Source organism: Melanotaenia boesemani, chromosome 13 (genome assembly GCF_017639745.1).
Source record: "Melanotaenia boesemani isolate fMelBoe1 chromosome 13, fMelBoe1.pri, whole genome shotgun sequence".
Taxonomy (NCBI): Eukaryota; Metazoa; Chordata; class Actinopteri; order Atheriniformes; family Melanotaeniidae; genus Melanotaenia; species Melanotaenia boesemani.
The window spans coordinates 16,599,388-16,624,348 of NC_055694.1; the positions used below are offsets into that span (position 1 = coordinate 16,599,388).

A 24,961-nucleotide genomic window follows, 5' to 3' on the forward strand; every position below is an offset into this window, starting at 1 on the left:
AGCCAGTGTGAAGTGAGAACGATTAATCACTGTATCAATAGTCAGATTAGAAATGTGATATTCATGAACGAATAGATTCTTTTGAAAGGTTCTTTTAAATTAATGATGGCAACCGAGTCGCAGTTGCGAGCCATTCATTTACCAGCCGTTCTTTTTTTATACATAAATTATCCACGCTTCCTACACGTTGCATATGCCATCATTGGAGTTTGATACCCACCACCTTTACCACCTATATACAGAATACTTCCCACAGTATGGTATATTATAGAGTGTATATTGGTGGGGTGTATAAGTTTGAATTATTCTGATCCAAACAGTACAATTGCTACCAGTGATAATTTACTTGATAATAATGAGTTACCCCTGACTGAATTCCATGAATTCTAAAAAAATAATAACCAGAAGAACGAGCCACTCTGTTGAATGTGTCTTTGAAAAGAATGACTCCTTAGGATCCGGCTCCCTTCATAGAGCCATAAATCCCATCTCTATCAGACACTTATCTTTGCTGCTCTCCGCCCCGACTCCATCCTCACAGGCAGTGTGGAGATGGCAGCCTAATCAGGAGGTGATGACAAAACAGACACATCCAAAACACCCCATAACACTCTCCCCAAGTTGTCACACCACTGTCAAAACTGGTAGCTGCTCCTGTCGACCTTGATATGTCAAACTTCTCCTTCATCTACACATTTAGAGCGTAGAATTCACAACATTTGCAAGAAGAAGCTCCAGGAATAGAGATAAATGTAAGAGTTACATAAAATCTTGAATTAGATTTGAAAGCTTCCACTGGGACACTTTATATTTGGGATGTCTGCCATGAATAAACAACACTTGATTTGCTTTGACACCACCCAAATAACGGCTCTGCTAACTGGTTTGTTCTGCTAATGAAGCCAGAGAGGTTCACATTTCCACCCTGTATGCAAGAAATGATAGGGAATGCAATTAATGAACTCTGCAAAGAAAAGAATTTACTTCCGTAAAAATATTAAACTAGTTATTCTAATGAACTAGTTTTCTCACTTTGTATAGTAGGGCTCAGAGCTAGGAATACATATATATATATATATATATATATACACATACACAGTACAGCTCTGTGAGTGCTGTATTGTGTTTAAGCCCACAGCCACTGAAGGCAGCAGGAGTATTAAGCTTGAAAGCTAACAGGCTCATATACAAGATAGCAATTATTAATGAACTCCACCAACCCTTAGTTTCACCATCACTGATGAGAAGGAAAATTACCATTGCTACAAGATTTTCTTTTTGGTTTTTACACACATACTATTGGATTTCTGTCTTAAACCACAGCCTATTTTTTTCTCAGAGGGTGAAATAAAAATATTTTTTTAATAAAAAGATCAAGTCCTAAAGCCAACATAATTATTTTCACTTCTTGCAACATACAACCATTCATTGCTCCCAGGACATGAAATTGAAAACATTGAGACTGACTTTGCTGGAAACTGCAGTGACATGGAGAAAATAATCTGTTTACTTGGACACTATGCTTCCCACACAGTAGGGAGGGAGCATGTTACAACAGCATATTTGGCAGGAATGCTTACACTTACAGGAAGCAAAAGTTGCAACAATATTCTAATGACGTTAACCAACTTCCGGAACATGCTATGAAATCTTTGGCCAGGCAAATTCCTTCCATGGATTTTTTCTTTTCCTGTATTTGCAAATCAAAATCTCAAGACAGCAACAGATGCTTACAAAACAGTTTAAGTGAGACAACAAATGCTCCAGACAGAAAGCGATGTGGCGGGCCAGTGCACAGTAAAACCAGGTCTTACTGAGAGGTCTGAAACCTTCGCATGACAGCACTATAATTTCATTTGTCATGCCTCAGCACGCACCAAATCAGACATGGACGCTTCCTATTCTACCACCGGTGTGTATAGGTTTTCAGTAGGAGCTGGGTGGGGGAGGGTCAAAGATGCAGCTAAGAAACATTGGCAGGTGGGTGGGTTCAGTTTGATTTCCAGGGGGTCTTCAAGTGGAACGAATTCAGCACGCAAGAGCAGTTTAACAAAGGTGGATACACTTGGGACAACTGAGAGAAAAAGAAGGAGCGACAAGTGCAGGCATGCAAGAGCAGAGAAACCCAGGGAGGTACAACATGGGTACAGTGGCTTCACAATTTCCACGGAGGGGATTACCTCCAAATCTCTGGTGACATTTAGGATTTTGTTGGTAAAAACAAGGATGGTCACAGCAAATGTATCCGAAGGCTGAATTCTGATCACAGGATTGTGGCAAAAGCATCTTTGCTTTGCTGATACTGCCTTAAAATGAAACTAAGCAAAGTAAAGTAAAAGTGAACACGTGGCAGAAAAAAAGAGTTAATTGGTAGTTTATGAGGAATCAATATTAACTAGTCTTTGCTGGAACCGTTTTGGTGGATGTGTGTTATGGCTAATTAGAAATGAGGAAGTTTGAGATGTTGTCTTCATCAAAATTAACTTTACAGTAAACCAGCTGTCACTAAACTGGCATCTGGTGTGGTGCTGCTGAAGAGGAACTGAAAAAGAGAGGCGCAAATACAAGTGTAAAATGTGGCGATCAGAGGCTGATAGATTTTCATCTTTACTGATTAACTACTCTAACTTAACTCTTAACTTAACTCTGATAGGTATTTTTCTATCAAGAAACAAGACACAAAAAACTCAGGTTGAGGCTTTCTGCATCGCGATGAGGAGAGACAGTGGTTCAGCACTCAGACAGTATCTGGTGTCAAATCCAAAGCTCTAGCCCTAGCGCAGCCTTTTTATTGAGCACATTATGAAGTCACATGAACCAGTAAAGCAAGTCAGTCAGAATAGAAAAACAGATAAACTTTATCGTGCATAGCAGCTGAAGCCACATCCTGTTTTCTACTGAACAGGCGAGACTTTGAGTCATTACACAAGTTTCAAAGAGGAACTTTAAAATGTTGACATATTCTACATATTTCAACAAACTCTTTTTAGTTTAGGTTAATTGAGGGATTGTTGAGGGGTCAAGGAACACATTTAGTCACAAGAGGTCATCATTAAAAAGGGTTTATGTGTGTGTTTACACGTATTTACATACAGATAAAAATATATATATACGTGTGTGTGTGTGTGTGTGTGTATTGGGGGTGCACAGAGTCTTGACCCCAACCCGATAGAATATCTTTTGGATGAATTGGAGCGGAGGCTGAGAGCCAGGCCTTCTTGTCTAACACCTGTGTCTGACCGCACAAATGCACTTCAGGAGGAATTCCTATAAACACATTCCTAAATCTTGTGGAAAGCCTTCCCAAAATAATTGAAGCTGTTATAGCTGCAGGTCAACATCATGTTGAACTCATTTGATTGAGAATGGAATGAATATTAAGTTCATATGAGAGTCAAAGTAAATGAGCCAATAATTTTGGTAATGAGACTCAAAGAAATATGTTATAATATTTTTTAAAAAGGGATATTGAATGAAGAGTATAGTCATGCACTGCATGAACCCAGTATTTGGTTTGTGCCCCTTTTGCATGAATTACTGCCTCAATGCGGTGTGGAATGGATGTTACCAGCCTGTGGCTCTGCTGGGATGTAATGGAAGACCAGGAGGCTTCAACAGCGGTCTTCAACTCTTCTGCTTTGCTCGGTCTCATGTGTCTCATCCTTCTCTTGGCAATGCCCCACATATTTTCTATGGGGTTCAGGTCAGGAAGGTTTGCTGGCCAATCAAGCACAGTAATCTCTTAGTCATTGAACCATGTTCTGGTTCTCTTGGCAGTGTGGGCAGGTGTCATGTCCTGCTGGAAAATAAAGTCTTTTCTACTAAAGGAAGCATGAAGTGCTCTAAAATCTCCTGGCAGACGCTGTGTTGACTCTGGACTTAATAAAGCCCAGTGGACAAACACCGGCAGATGGCATGGCTCCACAAATCAACACAAACTGTGGAAACTTCATGCTGCACGTTAAGTGTCTTGGATTGTTGCCTCTCCATTCTTCCTCCAGACTCTGGCACCTTTATTTCCAAATAAGGTGCAAAATTTGCACATCAGAAAAGAGCATTTTAGAGCACTGCTCAACAGACCAGTTTACTTTTTCTTTAGCCCAGGTAAGATACTTCTGACGTTGTTTTGTTCAGGAGTAACTTGTGTGGTGGCTCTCGAAGCACTAACTCAGCCTCAGTCCACTCCTTGTGAAGCTCCCCATGTTTTTCAATGGCCTTTTCCTGATGATCCTCTCCATGTTGCAGTCATCCCTGCTGGTTGTTCACCTTTTTCTTTCACACCTTTCCCTTCCACTTAGTGATGTGCTTTGATGCAGCACTTCCAGTTTCTTTTGTGGTTACCTGTTGAGGCTCTCCCTCCTTGTGGAGGGTGTCAATGATGGTTTTCTGCACAACTGTCAGGTCAGCAACCTTCTCCATGATTGGGAATTCTACTGAAATACATTGAGAGACCATGTAAATGCCCAGTAGTCCAGATGTTTCAGTTTAATTAGCTGATGAGAGTGTGGCACCTAGAGGCAACAACATTGAATCTTTTCACACTATTCTAATTTTCTGATATTTAGATTTTTGGGTTTTCATAAGCTGTAAGCCATAATCATCAAAATGCTTGAAATATTTCACTTTGCATATTGAGTCTATATATTAGTTTATCTTAAGTTGAATCACTAAAATCAATTACATTTTTCACAATTTTTTTTTCTTTCATCTGTATTTACACACACACTAAACGATTCTCATAGTATCCATATACTCCCTTTAGAAATATCAACTATCAAGGTTTTTATATGTAAATCCAGTTGACAGATTATTTAGGTTGAAAACTAAAAATACCTAAATGTTCAGCTGGACAATAGACTGGAAACCCAGCTGCAGCATCAGAGACAGCCGACTGTGGGGACAGCTCTGGAGCTCCTGCAGCTGGAGAAGAATTAGTGAAGTGTGTTCATTTAGAAGCTTCTTCAAAAGCAAACCTGCTCCTCAAAAACATTTCACCCTGGGATTAAAGTTTGAAGTTAGTCAAAAAGTCTTAGCAATTGCTAAATTAAAAGCCAAAGAGAAGGCATGTCGACACATCAGTTCTACAAAACTTCAATTGGCATGAAACTTTACCAAAAGTTGTAGCATTCAGCGAATTTTATGTGGTTCCTGATCACAGCATTGACTTTGGATGAATGCTGGATAAACACACTGAACTGTTCAGAAGAGTGAATGCTGAATTAGTGCCCATTTAATTTTCTGTTAAAGAGGTCATGTGATGTGGTCTTTAACTAAGGCTTCAAGTCTATTTTAGGCATACTTTAAATTTAATTGCACTTCAGGTCAAAACACCTGGAAGCCTCATTCACTGCTATATACAGCCATCATTTCAGTGCACCCTGAAGTTAACTTCTAACAGCTTAATGTAATGGATTTATGAAAAACTAATTCAACCAATTCCAATTAATTCCTTTGAAACAGAAATTAATTACAAGTTTTTGATCATGATACAAACAAAATTATGGCAGACTTTTTGCTTATTGTGACAATGAGAAAGTTTGTGTTTGTCCTGTCATTAAACCTCAAATCTTAAAGACCCAGAAACAGGTCTGTTCCCAGCCATGTGGTCTTAAATATAAGCAGATGAAAGCTGTACCACCACCACGTAAAAAAAAGCCCATTAGGGCTGGAGGAAGGTATGCTGCGGTGTTGTCACACAGCCCACAACGTGAAGGTGGAGGGCACATGGCTGCAACAAGCTCCTGATAGAAAAAGATGGATTCCACCCAGCAGCTTCACGTGGCACGGGACAACTTTAGTTATTAAACACAGTAATGATTTCATCCCTTTGTTTCTTTGTTGGGATCAACATAGAATGGAGGAATTAAAAAACAAACAGCATTATTTGAGACTTTGCTGTCCAATCACACATGAATGGACATTGAATTTTGATCAAATAAATTGACTGCAAATAATGGCTAAAACACTGTTAAGAGACAATGAACGGAATTTTATGCATTTATTCATGTAGTTATTCCACTCTGATTCAAAGGCTCAAGGCTGGGTCAGCAATTTAATAGTCAAAAATACTCTAGAATTTGTTGGGTTTTTTTTGTCTTCATCACCTTCAAGTTTTCTCTTTATTTTTTGTACCATCCTTCCTTAAAAATGCCACAAAACTTTGAAAAGTGCATTTTTGTGGATATCACCAAAACTTTAAGTCGTTCATAAAAATGTTTCCCATTGTCCAGGCTTGTGAAGTCACAAATTTGCAACAGGCAACCACCAACATTTTTTCCCCAAAGGTTTTATAACCATCCTGTTCAAACAACATTCTTTTTTTTTCTTTATACACAGCCAGAAAACAAAAAAGATTGAACATAATAAACTCCCAAACCTTTTGTACAGAGAAATCAAACTAAATGAAGAAAACGTCTTATATTAGTCCATGTTTTATCCTCTGAATCCTCCATTGCATTTACCATAAATTGGGAAGGGAGACACATCCGTGTCAAAATGAGGCTCTCCGTGTTGTATGCAATGTCAATCAGTCTATTTCACTTGCTGGTTTCATATGTTTTATATGGAATAGAAACCAGCAAGACTAGGCCATTCAACAATTAATCCAGAAATATCTATGATAGTGTGTGCGTGCGTTCAGAGGTTATCAGTGTGAATGTGTCATGAGTAGGCAAACCTAAATTAAGTGTATGCATGTCTGTGTGTGTTAAAAGTCTTGTGGATTAAGCCAGTCCGAATCCCTCTGAGCATTCCTGAATGGCCAACAGCAGCATATGTCTCAACTTCTCGTAGCTCTCATAGGCTGGAAGGTCCAGCTGGTTAAAGCTGGGGGGGAGGGGAGGGGAGAAAAGTTAGTTTAATTTTTTTTTGATTTAGTCCTTTTTATAATTGTTTCTTCAGAACTGTTGGTTTACCAGGTATGAGCAGATGGTAGGCGGTCGGTTGACCGATCATCACGGTGAATTTGGAACTTCTGGATGCCATTCATGCCCTCCAGAGCAGCAAATCCCTGGAGAGGAACCTTCGATGTGCCAGTGACGAACTGCAGAAACTTGGCCCGATCTGCCTGGTCAAAGGACCGCAAGGCCCTCCAAAACCACTGGATCTATCATTTTGGTGAGTGAAGGGAACAAAGAGAAGTTATAAATGTTTTCAATTATAATGTATGTATTTATTTCCTTGTCTATTTCTTGTCACAATAAACCATTTAGATAATTTACATGGAATCAACTGGTTCACTTCGAATATTCCACAAACAACAAAACTTAGCAAACCAGCTCATCAAATGATAAAATTTCGGTTCTTCTTCACAGTTGAATAATTTCCATAATTGTGCATGTGTTCACTCATCCATACCTGGATTGAGCTGGACTGGTATTTATGATATTCAGTGTTGGCCTTCAGGTCATCAATGTCAATGGTAGGCAGGCCAGAAATGAGCAGCTCCAGTTCCTGCTCTGTGAAGATGGAAATCAGCCGTTTCGGGATGATCTCATAGAATCCTTCAAGGAAGGCTGCCAGCTGTTTGCGGATTGCACCTACAAAAGAAAGAAAAAAAAATTGAGAACTTTTCTATTTGATAAACATTTTTCTAAAACCAGAGCAGAAGAAAATGCAAAGCTTAACTAGCTATTGTAGGTGTGCAGCAGCTGAAACGCCTTAAACTGGGCCGCATATTAAAAACTGTACTGCTGCCGCCAAGTGGTTTCACTTAGAACAACAATTTAAAACACAATCGGCTGATTTAAGCAGTTCATTGATCAACCAACATTACATGAATACATTTTTACCCCCCTCGGTTCCTTATTTAAATACAGCATAACTCCCTGGGAAATACATATTTTGACGAAATGACAACCTTACCCGTCATCTTCATCTGGCACACCAAGTGCACATACTCTTTTTTGTTTTCTTCTGTGACAAGAATATTGGCGCCATTTGGCTTGAGGTCTCTCACTTCACACACCCCAAACTCCTGGACCTACAAAAGTTAAAAGTTAAAAAAATAAAAAATAATTAGGGAGGAACATTCATTGACAAACTTTTTGTAGGGTGTATAAAAAGGAACAATTACAGTATTTTTTTTTAAAACAAATGTTGCAATAATATTAAATATAACTTCAAACATTTGGACACCAACCTCTGTGCTGAATGTCAGCTCATAGCCCAGTGTAGACACATCATTCTCTAACAAGTACACCAAACCTTGGAAGAATGGGTAGTCCTCACTTTCCATGTCTGTGTACCTGATGAAGCCAAAAACATCCATCCATATAATTCATATACTCAGGAAGGTGTAATTGTATATTTCATGAGATCACTGAACTTTACATTTTATGTAGTAATCAATAGGGATTTGTTGGGATGATTACTGTATTTGGAACATGCCTTCATCAATTTACACAACTTTGCTGTAACAACTGTCATTGGACATACCTGACACTCTTGCCCAGGATGTGCTTGTAGAAGCTGCGGGTGAAGTAGCACTCCAGTAGCCGGTTATCATAAACTGCCTTGGCCACAACGCGACCCACAAACTTGAAGTAGCTGAGGTGGTTGGGATTGCAGTGGGATGAAGGATTTATGGTGTAGGTGACACGGTCCCCTGGTGAAGTACGGAACAAAGCGTACATTGGGTTGAACATTTCCCGGGAAATGATCATGTACCATTCCCTCAGCAGGCCACCAGCATCCTGGCCCTCCTCCCCTTCAAACACAATGTACCTGTAACAGAAGAGTAGATTTTGAAACAGGTTTAGTGTTTCTGAATTTAAAGGAGACAAAGAGAAAGAGAAGAGAGACAAAGCCTTACAGCCTATTCTTCATGTCCTCTGGGCTCTTGCGATGAAGCTCTCTGTATGAGTCCTCAAACACATGGTCTCGTCTCACGTGCACAGCCATGTCCTCTTTCCTCAGACCCTCATCCAGTCGTTCTAATTCCTGGCGGAAATACCTTCAGACAGAAAAGTTATTAGTGATTTAAACATTCAAAAACGAAGAACCAACAGGGCAAAGGACAGGTGTAAAAAATCCCCCTCACTTTCTCTTAACGTCAAAGTCCAGGATGCGAATGTAGTCAACCAGGACTGCAAAAGGCCCATCAGCCAGGTGAGTGGTAGACTGCCGCAAAATCTGATTAAGCACTGTGCGGTGAGTTTCTATGATAAAAAAAAAAAAAAAAAAAGAACTGGACGTGTTAAAAGCTGTACAACAGATTAAGTTTTATTCTTCTGTTTACTCAAACATTTCAGACTCACCAGCAAACCGGAGGAATTTCTGGGTATCAGGTGGCAGGTTTGAAGAGATATGCATGGAGGATGGTTCCCTGGAAAAGAATGGGTCTAGGGATGAAGGTGTGGCAGGTGTAAGGGGTGCTGGGGACAGTGGAGGAGGCTCATCTTTGATGTGTGAAAGCTGGCTCTCCCGCGTGTCCCTAACAGGAGGTTTGCTCTCACGTTCAGTGGCATGAACCAGAAAGAAGGCCTCCACAGCAGGCTGGAGAACTGGGGGGGGAAAAAAACACACAAAACAAAACAAACAAAAAAAAAAAAAGACTTATTGTAACATAAATAAAAATACATAAAGCTCCTACTAACAGACATACTTAAACCAAAATATTTATTTCTTAAGCAGAAATTACACATACCTAGTACGGCATGCTGGTCATGGGACTCCTCCAGCTCTTTTAGGCACTCCCCAAGCATGTCCCATAATTCATCCAATAACAGCTGCTCACTGAGCAAAGGCAGGTCTGGAAGTTTCTCCTCACTCTCTGACTGACCATTTCCCTCTTCATCTATAAATGAGAAATTCAGATACAGAATAAATAATATGCAACAATTACATTTTGCCTGTTAAGACTGGGGACGAGTTTGACAAAAAATATGTCTATTTGTTTAAGTATAAACATTAAACAAATATAGGTTTTAGGTTGGCAATAGGCTAAAAGTTAACCATACCTAGAGGTGCAGGGTCCTGCTCTAGAGGAGATGGCTGGTCCACATCCATTGGAGAATCATCCCTTTGTGCTGCTTGAGCTTCTGGCACTGACTGCACTTCAGACTACAGAAAACAAACCAGACAGTGGATCAACAACTGGAAACAAGTTATTTTTATAGGAATGCAGCTTGACTCTAGACAGCCATGCAATATGACACTCCCATGATCCTCCAATAGAATAAGTATTTAGGGAAGGGTGTAAGGGAAGAAGCACAAGGCCAAATCAGGCAGCAAACAGACATCAGTAGAGCAGGCAGTACAGTAGTAAACAGTAGAAAATGTCAATGTAAAAACACTGATAATGCAATGAATCACTGACATTAGTTTGTCGGTTGAGACCATCAATGCTCACCATGGCAGCAGAGAAACATTACAATGCATAAACAAAGTGAGGTAGCAAATGACTGGATTAAAGCACGTTGCAACATACTTGCAGGTTTTGAGATACACATCTCTTAATGGCGGTAAGAAATATTTTCATGTATTTAACACATGTGCAGCATGACAAGCCCCATCCATCTGTCATTTCTCTGTTACAGATGCAGGACATGGAGGAGTCAAGAGGCAAGATGGAAGAAGATGAGCAGGCTGGCTCTATGGATGGATTTAAGTATAAAAAGAACATTGATGGAACAACCCATGGGTATCGGACCAATGGAGGATGAGGGTACCTTAACATCGGTACTTTTCCTGCATTTTTTAAACTTATCCTGAAGTTTTTTTTTTTTTTTTTTTTTAAATCAATGTTGCTGCTCTAGTTGCTTTTTTTGGTTCTCTGTGCAGATGATGGATACACAGAGCTGATCATTAAGGGGCCAAAAGATGAGACAAATTATGAACAGGTTCTGAGAAACAAATCAGAGCAGGCCTTCTCTTACAAAGTAGTTGACAGGTGGTAGAAAGGATTTACACTTCAGCTCTGCAGATGTGCGTCTAGAAAAGTTTTGATGGGAGGCCAGGCAGGGCTACTGACAAGAAAAAGGGGGGGCACAGATAATACTTTTTTTTTTAATCTAGATTTTATGAAATATTGAACTGATTATTACAACTTAAGTGATCATCTAATGTTAAAAAGTGAAAAAAAACTTGCCAATGATATTTTAAATATCAACAGTTGTTTACTTTGGGTGATGCTGTATTGTATGGCTTATCACTGCTACGCAAAGACTTAAGACTCCAATGATAAAAAGAAAAAAGTTTATAGCCAGATAAATCAGTTTTTATAGCGCCTTTTTATTTGACAAACGTAAGTGCCGCAGTCGGAGCCAGGTTTTTTCAGCTCAGAAATCAAGCAAAAGTCAAGCATTTTCTGATTTTTAAAAAGTCCCTCATGCTTTTATTTAATCTGGACTTGACTACGGCAACAGCCTCTATCCAAGTGTGGGTCAGTTTGTCCAAAATGCAATTGGCCACATGCTAAATGGCACTCAGAGGAGAGCCCATATCACACCAATTTTAGTTTCTTTGCACTGGCTACCTGATAGTTTTAGAGTTGAGTTTAAGATTCTATTCTTTGTTTTTAAGTCTTTTAATGGGCTGGCCCCTTCTTTTCTCAGTGATCTTTTAAAACCACATGCTCCCTCTAGATCGCAGAGGTCTGCTGTCCAGTCACTTCCTGTTGTCCTGAGGTTAAGGCTGAATTTAAGAGGGCACAATTCCTAATTTTGGAACAGCCTCCCCATTCATATTTAGGTCTCACCAACTGTGGACATTCTTTAATCTTGTTAAAAAACTTATTTTTTAGACTCCCAATTTTTTTATTTTTATCGTTAAGTTGTACAGCACAACATATGTTGTTTTTAAACAAGCTTTAAATAAAGTTGACTTGACTTGATTAATGTTTTATAGGCAATAACGAATAGGCTCAGTTTGTTCCAGGTTCAATATGTGCAATAAGATCATTTTAATAAGTTTTTAATAAAAAGTGAACCAGTCTGGCCCTCGAAAAAACAATTTTTTTCATTTTGGCCCATTGTGTATTTGAGTTTGACACTCCTGATCTGGAATATGGTAGAGATAATGTGAAACAACATACAGAAGTACATTGCATGCTGCATTTAGTCTTGGATATCTGATGTTTACCCAAGTGAAGTTCAATTAACATTAAATATTTGTTACCATTTAAACTGATCACTTACAGAGGGGGGAGGAGAAGGGACAACTGCAACTGTGCAGCGACCAGAGAGCGAAGAGAGCAGCGACATTTTGTAAAAAAAAAAAAAAAACTGCAGGAAAAGTTTTTAAAAAAATGCAGGAAGTGTGGGTTTTGAACCCTATCACTGGGAAAAGTGAGGTGGGTGTAATGCATGTCCTGTCTTCCATCAATGTTCTTTTTATACTCAAATCCATCCACTGAGTCAGCTGGCTCATCTTGTCATTTTGATAACCACTGCACTAATTATAAATAACTGTGATGGTCACACTGAGTAGCTAATGTTTTTCATCACAAAACTGGTCTTACATTGAACATGTGTGCAGTGTTTGAGTTAAGAGTATGCCTGCTGTCAGTGCAGCCCATGCTAACCGTGGCAGCAGCAGCTGTGCCAGCAGGGGGAGCAGCACCAGTGGGAGCATGAGGGGCAGCCACTGAGGATCCGGCAGCAATGGCAGCAGAGGCAGAGGGGGCACTGGGTGGGGGGGCCTGTTGGAGACGACGTGCACGTTGCCCCTCTCTCACCATCTGGATGATGGCGTCAGCCTCAGCTTCAAGTTGACGCACTGCAGCCTGGATACTGCTGGCTGAACCCAAACTGGTGGAGCCTTGCGTTTCAGAAAGAGAGGAATAAGTTACCACTGTCACAAAAACTTTATATGCACAGATTAGGAATATATATGCATCATCTTCTTACCCAATCGGCCTGTCTGTTTGGCTTTTTTATTGGCCCGCCGCGTGTCTTCACGTAGCTGGATAATAACCTGCAGCACTCGCAAGAAAAACTTCTGTGTAGAAGTCTTTGATGTTAGTGAGCTCATGCAGGGAAGCTGCAATTCACGTCCCCCTAGTGTACGCTTCTGTGCGGCCACAATCACCACGCTCTCTGACCCATCAAACCTGTGACCAAGCCAACAAACACATAAAAGTCAAGAGAAATTGTAGAAACTACATATTAATAGGGCTGCAGCTACCGATTATTTTAATAATCGATTAATCTGCCACTGTGAACGATCAAATCATTGATTAATCGGATAAGCTTTTCCCTATGCAGATCTTGTGACTGAAATGTAACAGAAGTAATTGTTTAAAACTCTGTAACACTTATTTATATATTACAATATACTGTTGCAGTCAACTCCTTTTGCAGCTACAGCACTATATTCTGTCTTTAAACAATGGCAACAAAAAATAGATTTCACCAGCAATGGTCTTACAGTGAATGCACAATAGAGTTTTTATTTGGTTTGAGTTCGAAATGATCCCACACTTGGCACTGATGTTTTCTCTGGCTGTTTTCCTATATTCTACGCTATCGATTTTCTCCTCACTCTGCCGACTACATCATCTCCTGTTGCCATCAGCAAACAAGCGTGCTTCTCATTTATTGGCAGGTAATACTGGAAGTAGGTTTTACAAACTCGTAGTGATGTGTTAAACGGAACAATTAAACGAAGTGTCGGTAACTAGAATTTTAATAGACCATTTTTTGTAATCGATCCAATCGCATAATTCAATTATAAGTTTCAACCCTATATATTTACCATTATAACATATTGTAAAAACACTTAGGATAATTTAACAACAATTTGTCGATCTGCCAGACACTCCTGTCTTGTGTCATTGACATCAAATGTTGACAGCTGTCAGAATCATCACTTGCTTACCTGCTGGTCATCTTGCCCTTTAATCTGGCTGATATGGACGAATCCTCAGGAGGTCCATCCGGGGAGTGTGAGTCACTTTGTGCCCGTCTCTGCTGCTCCAAGTTGTACTCTCTGAGTTCAGCCAGTAATGTGCCTAAGAGAAAAAAAATGTTCAAACTTTACAAACAGTACTTGCTTAAAAGAACAAGATTAGATATAGCCCAGATGCCCAAAACTGACCAATCTGCTTGCAAAGAGTGTATCCGAGATGTCTAGCTCCACTGAGCAGCAGTCTGAGCACCGTGTCTCTGGTGACACCATCTCCTCTTGATAACTGCAGCAGAATGTTAGCAGCATCCTCAAGACCCTCCTCTGAACATGAATGAGATGTCAACACCTTGCAAAAAGGAATGAGAAAAATAAGGAATTATCAAACTGCAGAAAGATTTAAACAAAAGAGAAAAAAAATTACTAAGAGTTGATCAAAACAGTCATATTCAGGTTGCAAATTTAGGGTCATACCAGGGCCAAAGCTGGTGGTGATGTATCTCATCTCAAACCAGTCTCCCACAAAGTCTCAGAAGGCACATAAAATAGCCTCAAAAAACATTCTGAGATACTTCTACCTCAAATTATTCATCTTTTACTTAAGAGCCACACATTAAATAATTTTTCTTCTAAAAAGGGCTCACAAGCAGTTAGGTTAACATTATGCCAAAACTGGACAGCTATGAACAGGTATTTATAAATACTCAGACCACCCATTTGAGGACACAAAGGTTGACTTTACAGGGAAACAATGCACAAAATAAAGCTGTATAAAGCATTATTTTTGTTTAAGCTTTTCTTAAGTAACTCAGAATAATTTTATACAACAGCAGCTGTTAAGAGTGTGCGGGAGATGTTTGTTCATGTTTATGTTGAAATGTTTACTGAACCAAACATGAGACCCTGTCCTAATATTTTAGTGTCTCTGTTGCAAAAAGAGTAAAAAGTTACAGCTAAATATAAGCAAGGTCCTCTTTGTGCCAAGACCGTCTCAATCTTTATATGATCAGGACTGACCTTGAACAAGACCTTGTTTAACATATGGCATTCTTCCCATTTTTTCAAGCCCAATGCAACAATTACAAAGCAGACATGAACAATATTTTTTCTTAGTAATGAGCAAGATGACAAAATAAAAAAATGAAAAAAATTCAGGTTTAACTTCTAAAATTGACTATTCGTTTGTGGCTTAGGTTTGGGCAATGTAGTTGGGAAAAGTAAAATCTGATTTATTTCACAACATTTTTTTTTTTGGCTTTCTTGGAAAAGTCCCAGAAATTACTTAAAACAAGTTTTGCTTTAATTTTGATCCTCCCGTCTGCAAGTTTGTGAATTTAAAGAGCAACTAAACAAGCTTTGATACATGCTTATGAAACAAAATACTATGCCCTGCCATTGTAAACAATATAGTTTCACCACAAAACGTGTACAACTAGCAGCTACAAGCTATATCCAAACTACCAGGGAGCTAGTTTCTTGACATTAATATACCTGAACATGCTTCACGTCACAATACAACTTCAAACTAACTAAAGACATAAAAGTGCCTCCTCTTGGAAATAACATTTTCCCTTTTGAGTATTTTGACCACTTTTGAAAACATAAATTTAACATTGCACGGCATTACAAAAATAATTTTCACCAGTGAAACTGGTATAATGCAAACAAAAGTAAAAAAAAAATTAAATTTCCCATTTTTGCATTTAAATATGCCCTCCTATATAAAAAATAAAAAACTAAATAAAGATAAAAAAAAAAAAAAAAATCTTGCACTTATGTAAAAAAGACTTTTTCACCCTGGGAATGAGCAGTGTATCATTAGCAATATGCACCTTCACGGCTTCTTTGACACCTTTCTGAACACAAAGACTTAATCTATAATGGCTTTTCAGAGGCTGACTGGCACGACTACATTGGAGTTTTTTCTTCAAATTCCTGTGTATTAGGAGGCAGTTTACATCAACTGATTCAAGTTATGCAGCCAAACATTGATTTAAACAAACAAAAAAAAATCATCAAGTAAAGATGAAAATTCACACAGCCATCCCTCTCTCTTGACAACTGATGGTTTTTCTCCCTACCTCCACAGAAAGTTGAAGTTGTTTCTCCGTGAGTCCGGAGGAGGCCATCTTGTCGCTCTCTGTATTGCCAATAGTGCCTCTGTGTTTTCCTGTTTTGGCAAATTACAGAATTATTTCTTTCCAGAAAATTTGTTGTGCTAAATTAAACTGAGCCAATATATTGTACAAAACCAAATAGTACCTGTAGAGGTTGTTCCAGTTGAAGTGGGTATAGAGATTGTTGTACAGGATGTCTGGGAGGTTGCCAAATTTGTCCCTGAGGATGTACCCTGGGCTACCGAGCCTACAGAGGCCCCTGGGACTACCACAGTGGGCTGGATAGAGCCCACTGAGGTTGTGCCCTGTGTTGTGACTGAGACTGTTGCTCCTGAGCTTGCCATGTTGGGATTGGCAGCCTGTGGGGTAGGATGTCCAGCAGGCACCTCAGTGGCCTTGTTGTCAGGCAGGGCAATAGAAATGAGGGAGAGCAGGCGCAGGAGCTTTTCAGTGAGTAAGGAGCTACGCCTGATTACAGGATGAGACAGCATGTTCATAAGCTGACCAAGAGGAGAAGTCTCTAAGCTGAACTGTACTCCCTCAGCCTCTGCGTTAGCACCCAGAGGCACTGTCTTCATGGAGGCCTTGCCCTTGCGGCTGACATTCATGTTGTCAAGCTTGACAAGCAGGTCCCAAAAATCTGTGGAGATGCCCAGAGACTGAGGAGTCACACCAGAAGACCCAAAGGAGTTCTGGGTGCCAGAGGCATTAGGGTTGTTTTGAGACTGAGACCCTGACCTGGAGCCCCCACCTATGCTCACTCCCCCAGAGGGACCTGAACAAAGACGAGAATCCAGGTCTGAGGACAAAGCTGACAAATCCTTACATCGCTGCTGGGTGAAGTGGCTGGGGAACACCTGCAGGGTCAGATAAGGAAAGAAATAAAGGGATTAATGATTGTTTATTTAGATTTTCATTCATCATATAAATGAAAAGAAATAATGTAACAGATATCAAGAAAGGCAACCCCCACCTTAGCTAACTGGATGAGTGTGTCCAACACATGTCGACAGACTACTGGAGCAGCTTGTGGGTGGATGTGAACTGTGGAGCCTCCACCTCCAGCACATGTGACTCCTGTAGTAGGGCCTGACATTCCTCCCCCTAGTGTTCCGGATCCAGTGGAACTACCAGCTGAATGCCGATCAGCATGCTTCCTACCTGATGCTCGCTGAATCTGGAAAATATTTGTCCGGCAGCCCAAGGCTGCATCCATAGAGACAGAGAGCCAGGAAAGCTGGCTGGAACTACGAGACTCCACCCGATTTAAAAGCTCTATGGAGGAAGAGGATGAAGATGACGAAGAGAGGGAGGAGGTTGCAGAGCCTTTTCCTCCACAGGCTCCCTGGGCACTTCTTTTGCCACGGGAATCTTCTAGACGTGAGGTCTCCACACATACCTCGCTCTCGCTGCTGCGTTGGAGAATTGATAACAGACTGCGGATGACCCACCCACGTGTTTGAGAATGGTAGCAGAGGTTCCTGAGCACACGATGAAGTCGGCTGGTGTTAAGCTTCGGTTCATCTACAAACAGCAAAACCAGCAGACAGGACAAGGCCTCATGGTCCAGCAGCAATCGTCCACGAAGACGCAACAAAGAATCCACACTTGAACTGGATGGTCTGAGGACACAAAGTATCAAACATTCAGGTCAATTTGTCAGAATTTCAGTATGATTTTCAGTGACATAAGTGCCATTTTATAAATGCCTTATAGCAAAGAAAGGAGAAAAAGTGTTTAAAACGGATTATTATTATTATTATTCTTGAACTTACCTGTGGTTTGTTCCTCCACCCATTTGAAATGTTCCTCCTCTTTGGACAGCTAGTCGGGTGTACTGGACGCCACGATTGCTCCCCAACCGACTGGTGAAGGCTGGTGAACGCAAGATGGCTGAGAGGGCTGAAGATGAACTATGACCAAATAGCCTCTCATGCATCAGTTGTCTCTGACGTGCCTCTTGCTCTCTACGCAAAGCTGCTGCTTCTGCAGCGATGTCTGGGGGCATGACAGCCAACACACTGTCCTCCATGTCTTCGAGGACACTACGACGGAGCTCTGAAGGCAGCGTTTGGATGAAGGTGACTGGATCCAGGGGAGTATCTCCTTGTGGTGGCTGCTGGGCTAGCTCCCTTCGCTGCTGCTCTGCTCGTTGCTGGGCAAGAACCTATGAAAACCAATGGCATGCTTAGTGAAAAGGCTTAACTGTGAATTTGATTAGTTTGCTTGGAAATTGCACTTCTTTAAAAGACTGTCTACTGCAACGCAATATTTCAATGTCTCACCTCCTCCTGGATGGCAGGTGGCAGTGCTGCCAGGAACTCGGGGCTGACCTCTGTAACCCCTGGTCCTCCTAGAACAGGTGCAGTTGAAGAGGAAAGAGTGGTGGCAGCAGGAGGACGGGAGGGTGGTCTGATGCCAAGTTGATTCTGCAACACCTCTCGACGGATGTCCTCAGGAAGGGCTGCTAAGAATGAAGGATCAACACCTTCTGGCAGACTGATGCCTGCCAAATAAAAAAAGCCCAATGTTATCATATATAATTTCTTTCTCTAAAAGAACATTAAAAAATAAGAAGTAATGTATTAATTAATTTTACCTGCAAGTGGGTCTTCCTCCTCATTGCTGGTGGATGGGAGAGGCTCTTCTTGGATAGCTTGAGACTGGCTATCGGCACTATCACTCCTGGGCATCGTTTCCCCAGGGGAGGAAACAGACGTAGAACTGTTAAATTCAAAGACAAAGACTATCGTCATTCAGTAAAAATATGTTCATGACTAAAGTACTTGTGGGAATATATAAAAATGTTAAGACAGAAAGTGCTTTGAGATTTAACTGAATAAACAGTTTTGTCTGCATTTAAGAAAATGCACTGAGGCATTTTTGCAAAAACATTGGAAAAAGAAAACTACCAATGAAGAAGGAGAAGGTATCTGTAAAACCTAGAGATGTTATTTGAAGCTACTACTTACCCGGTGTCTGCATCTGTCTGCCTGTCAGTCAGCCCACTCTCTCCACTGCCGGAGAGCTCCTGAGACAACTGAGCTGTCTGGGCAGGGTTGGGAGCAGCTTCTTCCTGGGTAGCAGAGGCAGGGCTGCTGGTATCCATGGGTGACCCTTCCAGCTGTGATACACCTACTACTGCAGGCTCTGAGTTCTCCACAATGTCTGGACTTAGGGATGCTGAGAGAAAAAGAGGCGATTGGTGATTTGTATCTCATAGGATTTAAGACTATTAACTCTAGCATCAACCTTAATCACCAATAATTTCCAATAAAAATTTGGCATCTGCCCTTATTGTTGGCCAGTCTGTGTAAATGTATTTTTTTTTAAGTTAGTCTACCTTCCCTGCCTTCATCCAACGCTCCTCCACCACCACTTTCTCCGACCCTCTCACCAATTGTGGGTGCCGGGGACATTTCCATCTGAGATGCTTCGGCTTCACTGTTTAGCCTCTCAGCTGCTGATAAGGGTGGAAGGCCAGGTCCTGCCAGAGCAGCCAACGAGCTGGCATGCGACTCAGCCAGTAGCAGGTCAGCAATTGGCTGGTGGACCTGCTGACTAATAGCAGTCTCCAGGGAGACTAGGGCTTGTTCATGAGGAGCAGGTGTGGTTGGGGTGACCTCTCCAGATGGGGGAGCAGTAAGGAAGCCCTCAGAGACTCTGGGTGGGTCCAGACATGACATCGCTCCACCTTGAGCCTGCTCACCTTCTGTAACATCCAGGAAAAAAATGATGCTGTGTTAAAATAGCTCTGTACTTGTTCACGATTATAAAAGTACAACCGTGTTATTACTTTCAAATGCAGGCAAAAGTCTTCAGGTATTTTACAGTTGTCAATAATATTAAAATGAGGAAATTCAACACAAGCAAATATACAAATAAAACCATTTTTGACAGAAGCAATAAGCCTCCAATGAGGAAGGCAGTAAGTTGTATAGTTATCTCCTGAACGGGGTACACAATCATGATCCCCAACAACAACACAACTTACTACCTCACCACAGCACAGGCAGCTGCAAAAAAAATGCAGTGAATGCAATATACATATGGGTGATAACTAAAATGAACAAGAAAAAAACCATGAATTGTCCAAGCAAGGTGGTGGTTTTTAAAAAGACTGATCTCATTTTCAGACATGACAAATATATTTCCTTGTTTGTATTTTGATAATGGTGGTCGACAGTACAAGAGAGCTGGTCTAAAATACACATGGGCTTGCTGATGGGTATAACCACAACATATGCATCAAACCAACAGAATGCATCGAATCTTGACATCAGTTGGATCAAAGACAAAATTGTTTTTTTTTTTTTAAACTAGGCTATTAGTTATTATGAATTGGCTAGAATTTATTTGTCTGTAAAGTGCCCAGATGACGCTGTGAAGTGGCGCTATATAAATAAAGCTGAATTTAATTGAATATGGTTTGCGTGATTTTCACCATGTACAGACCATTTAGTAGTGCTTTGTGCTTTATGGATGAGGCTTTTGTCATCCTGGAGGAGACCACTCATCAGGATTTAAATGTTAGAATAATCACTCAGAACTTTAATGATTCAAAATGGCCCTTCCCTTAAAGGAGATGGGAAAACCCAAACCATGTCAGGAAAATGCCTCCCACAATATAACAGAGCTAACAGCAATCATCCCTGTGGGGGTCGAGATAAGTCAAGTTGAGAGAAGTTGTCGAGCCGATATGGCGTTGCCATGAGAAAGACAGTAGACTGTATAGTTATCTCCCAGATCTGGTGTGATCCTAAAACTATACAAACTACTACCTCATCCCACAGCACGCACAACAAGCTTGCTGCTTGCCTCTTGGTAGTCTTCATTGAGTTGTACTATCCAAAATGCTTAAAGAAAGGTCAACATTAAGACAAAAAAAAAATTAAAATACTACAAATATCAATACCTGCAGTGTTCTCTGCACCATTAACTGTTCCCAATCCAGAACCCTGTAAACAAAAAGTAGACATATGAGCATGTGGGGAGAAAGAAAAGTAAATATGGTAATACTGTAAATGCTAGAACATGTTTGAAAATAATCAAAACTCAGTCAAAACATTAAATTACTACTGTTACCACTTTGTAATGATGTAATGTAAAAGTACTTTACAGTAAATCCATTATTCTTTCATGCCACATTCATACTTGGTGACCTACATAAGTAGTCACAGATGCCCTGAGGCAGACCAGGAGAAACATGGCCACTAATCCACAACAACAAACATTCATACACCAGTGATACAGACACTGGAGATAGGTGAAGTGTCTTACCCAAGAACACAACAGACTGACTGAGATTCAAACTGCAAAACGTTGTGGTAGTTTTAAAATGCATCCATGGCAACAGCCCAACCTTTTTCATTAGCAGCACTAACGTTACTTACTAATAAAAAGGAGCACCAGTATAACTACATTACAGATAATTTGGTAATAACCAAGGAAATTACAATTTTAACCAAGTTGCTTTTTTTTACTATTTTATTATTTATTTTAAAGGACAGATTTCAGAGTAAATCCTTATTTAAAACATAAGGAAGTCCTCTTAATGTTAATTCCTTCTTCTGCATGTCTGTAGACTAAGCTGTTCATTACATCTGTCAGTTAAGCTGTAAAGATGAAAATAATATTACTGTATTGAGTTGCATGTTACGTTATTGGGTTGAAACATCAGTAATTTACAATGAGCTGCACACATATTGTGTCATTTGAGTTCAACTTTAACCACTCAAATACTTTGACTACCCATTAATGTAGTGAATGGTGGCTCTTGCCTTACAACCACTAAATTGTATCAAGTCATTCTTTTCAGACTGATCAGTTGCATTTATCATCAGTATTTACCTAATTTTTCATGCAGCTTATAATATCAATAGCCCTAGTTTATAAAAAGATCCTTGCAGTAGTAACTGGCATAAAAAGGAACTGTTGAGAAAACTCCTCTTTATACACAGCCAACATCTATTCTTTACCAACCTGTAAACTCTGTTCTCTGGCTTGTTCAGCTCCAGAAGCCCTCCTCTCATTCTGTTTTGATTCCTCTTCTTCAGCCAGCTGCCTTCTCCTCTTCTCCCTGCGCTCTTCCAGTTCCTCATCCCTTAGACTTTCCAGATGCTGCAGGATAGGCACCTTCACCACTGAAATTGAACACAGACGTTAGCCTGACATCTTTGTTGTGGGTGCATCTCAAAGGTGCAGCACTTTACTTTGAGATGCAATTAAGTCTTTAAACCTGATGTGTTGATAGAAATGATCATAAAATATTTATTTCGGTCACTTACTGGAAATAATTTTGAGTCGCCAAACAAAGGGTAAATATCAAACAACATTTGATTTGAATAGTTAACTCGGGTTCTGGTCTCAACAGTGTATAAAACTAGATTTTTGCATTGCATAAAACAAGATATCTGTGATTACAGCAACACAATGCTATTGCCATGCTTTTTAAACTTAGGACAAACTATAGAGAAAAGTAGGGTACTTCTAACTACCTAAGTTTTAATTTCCATACTTTGTGATAGAAAATTATCAAATGAGCCATCTCCAAAACATGGAAATTCTCCTGATAAAACAATTTGTCACTGAATCAAGTTTAAAAGATAACTACCTGCTACGCAGTCGTGCATACTTTCAGCATCCAGCACCTTACACTCATCAGTCCATCTAGTAAGGGCAGTGGGAATACTAGAGAGGGTGCCTTGAAAGACAGTAAGAAAAAACATGTTATGAAGTCAGGACAACCCATAGAGCAATTACTTGGACAACAGCCCGTTGGTAACACTTACCTGCTTGTCCTCCGGTGCTGCTCTGCTCATGGAAAAAGTCATCCAACAGCTCATCATCAGAACGAGCAATGATATGCACGTCCTCATTTCCAACCAAAAGCCTGGCACGACCACGGGACTGCAGAGGCAGAGAACTGGACAGCTGTAAAATGTCTGCTGCAGCACTGGGGCCCAACAATCTAAAATGGAACAAGAACAACATAGATTTTTATTATTAACACAAAGAAAGCCAGTGGGAGATTATGCAGAATATTTGTTGTACTTAATAAAAGGGTCACAAAAGAGAAAAATAGTTCCACCTTTGCAAGATAAGCGGAGGGTTAGGCTGGCGGTTGTGAGGGTAGTGGACATGGATGGTGTGCCCACTGTTGGCAGTGAGCTGACGCAGTGTTCGCTGGCTGCGACCCATACCCTGTGCCAGACGGCTGCTAGTGCCCGCCACACCTAGAGTGAGGGAACCATGGTCAGCATGGCGCACCATCAGTGGGTGAGAGCTAGGGATGTTGCCTGGGGAGGGAGGGATGTCAGCTGATGAAGAAAAACAGAAAACAGAAGGAGCAGACATTAACAGGAAGCTCTGGATAATTTGGATATAGCAATATTAGCATCTCAGAAGCACAAAATCCTGGCATCTCTTTACATTAGATGGCTTAGTAAAATATTTCATAGAGCTATTTCACCAGTGATTCTACCAATATGAATATCACTCGTGTGTAGCAACATACCAAATTTAAAGCTCAGAGGACTGAAATAACAAATTTGCTATTAGATATTAGGAAAATTTATCCTGCTTACCATTGTTGGAAAACATGTTGTCAAACTCTATGATGAGGTCATCATCCCTGTCAAACCTCTCAAATCGAATATGTGGTGCAGCATTGATGTCAGGGAAATCTTCATCCAGTTCCATTTCTGAGCCCTCATCATCATCATCCTCATCTCCTTCTTCATCATCCTTAAGAGACATTAGAAACCATGAACTCTGTAGATAACAATCAAGACTTCTTTAATAAACTTCAATGCATTTATCTTTACCTGATCTTCCTCCTCCTCTTCCTCCTCTTCTTCTTCCTCATCTTGACTGTCTTCGTCATCGTTGCTACCACTGGAGTCTTCCTCCTGAGTGTGTTCCTCATCTTCTGGTTCCAGGATGTTCATAGAGTCTAAAAGGAGACACAAAGACAGAGTTACTAACAGGAAAATCTTAATGTAAACTACTCTCAATAATTCTGATAATTGCCATGATCAGAAGCAAACATCCTAGTGGCATTCTCTAGTTATTAGGGATAGTTGTGGCTCAGGAGTCAACTGCCAACTGGCACTGCATAATTAATTTTTTTTTTTTTAATTCATTCATTCGTCATTCATTTTGAGTCTTGAGTGCTTTTATAGCTGCTATTTATATTGTGTTCTTATATTTTTTTTTATTTATACTGTTAGTACTATGTGTGCACTTTTACAGAGCTGCTTTTAAATCTCATTGTACTCTGTATAATAACAATAAAGGCTTTCTATTCTATAAGCTAAAAAAAAACTGTAGCCTTACAAATGCTGTATACAGGCACATAAATGGGTAAAAATGGACTGAAGCAGAAAGCTCCCTTAGATGTTGAGTATAAGAGCATGATCTAGTGCTTGAGTTGACAGAAATCTTGCTGTTGACTCTACCAGACAAAAGAGGAAGACAACCCTGGGTTCATGCTATTTAACAAAAAGGAAACAGCATGGTGAATATCGTCATTTAATGGCGGACCTCAAGGGTGATCCAGATAAATCCAGGACCTACATTCAGACTAATTCACCCTGGCGCCATACAGCTGCATTTTTATTTACATCTCTATAATCTTTGCGTTAAGTAATGTTAAGTATGGTAAAGTCAGACGTAGCTAAAATGATATGTTCCTCCATGTTGAAAGTGTTTGCAGACTGCACTGTTTAGCCTGATCAACTCACTGATCAGTCAATCAGACATAAAAATGGGTCAGGAGTAAAAACCAAAACGAAAGGATACAACCCCTCTAGGGGGTCCGGGGGCATGTTCCCCCGAAAGAAAGTTTTGGACCTTTTAAATTTAAAAATATCAATCTGGTACAAAAAAAGTTACAGGCCAGTATCAATGTATAGTAAAGTATCTAATACATCTGACAGATAAAATGACAGCTCTTGTCCGTCCATTGTGACTTTGCCTTCTCATATGAGCCTAGACCA

At 40.3% G+C, this 24,961-nt stretch overlaps 1 protein-coding gene across 10 annotated transcripts in view; it reads right to left on the reverse strand.

The window, feature by feature from the left end:
* Positions 1-5,985: 5,985 nt before the first annotated feature.
* Positions 5,986-24,961, reverse strand: part of huwe1 (HECT, UBA and WWE domain containing E3 ubiquitin protein ligase 1) — a 47,599-nt gene continuing 28,623 nt past the window's right edge. For 8 of the 10 annotated variants that reach the window (XM_042004447.1, XM_042004441.1, XM_042004442.1 and 5 more), the window contains 30 exons: positions 23,789-23,916; positions 23,549-23,708; positions 23,053-23,281; positions 22,754-22,932; positions 22,576-22,665; positions 21,945-22,105; positions 20,878-20,920; positions 19,306-19,674; positions 18,935-19,145; positions 18,562-18,686; positions 18,248-18,468; positions 17,738-18,129; positions 16,936-17,584; positions 16,108-16,819; positions 15,927-16,015; positions 14,038-14,194; positions 13,819-13,951; positions 12,849-13,051; positions 12,524-12,759; positions 9,960-10,062; positions 9,647-9,796; positions 9,258-9,503; positions 9,041-9,158; positions 8,813-8,953; positions 8,437-8,724; positions 8,141-8,246; positions 7,864-7,981; positions 7,357-7,538; positions 6,915-7,105; positions 5,986-6,825 (listed from right to left, as the gene is read on the reverse strand). In XM_042004447.1, coding sequence (XP_041860381.1) covers positions 6,723-6,825; positions 6,915-7,105; positions 7,357-7,538; positions 7,864-7,981; positions 8,141-8,246; positions 8,437-8,724; positions 8,813-8,953; positions 9,041-9,158; positions 9,258-9,503; positions 9,647-9,796; positions 9,960-10,062; positions 12,524-12,759; positions 12,849-13,051; positions 13,819-13,951; positions 14,038-14,194; positions 15,927-16,015; positions 16,108-16,819; positions 16,936-17,584; positions 17,738-18,129; positions 18,248-18,468; positions 18,562-18,686; positions 18,935-19,145; positions 19,306-19,674; positions 20,878-20,920; positions 21,945-22,105; positions 22,576-22,665; positions 22,754-22,932; positions 23,053-23,281; positions 23,549-23,708; positions 23,789-23,916 — 6,233 coding nt within the window. In that variant the 3' untranslated portion in view covers positions 5,986-6,722. The remainder of the gene's footprint in view (positions 6,826-6,914; positions 7,106-7,356; positions 7,539-7,863; positions 7,982-8,140; positions 8,247-8,436; positions 8,725-8,812; positions 8,954-9,040; positions 9,159-9,257; positions 9,504-9,646; positions 9,797-9,959; positions 10,063-12,523; positions 12,760-12,848; positions 13,052-13,818; positions 13,952-14,037; positions 14,195-15,926; positions 16,016-16,107; positions 16,820-16,935; positions 17,585-17,737; positions 18,130-18,247; positions 18,469-18,561; positions 18,687-18,934; positions 19,146-19,305; positions 19,675-20,877; positions 20,921-21,944; positions 22,106-22,575; positions 22,666-22,753; positions 22,933-23,052; positions 23,282-23,548; positions 23,709-23,788; positions 23,917-24,961) is intronic. The other 2 variants (XM_042004445.1, XM_042004443.1) reach the window with 2 other exon arrangements.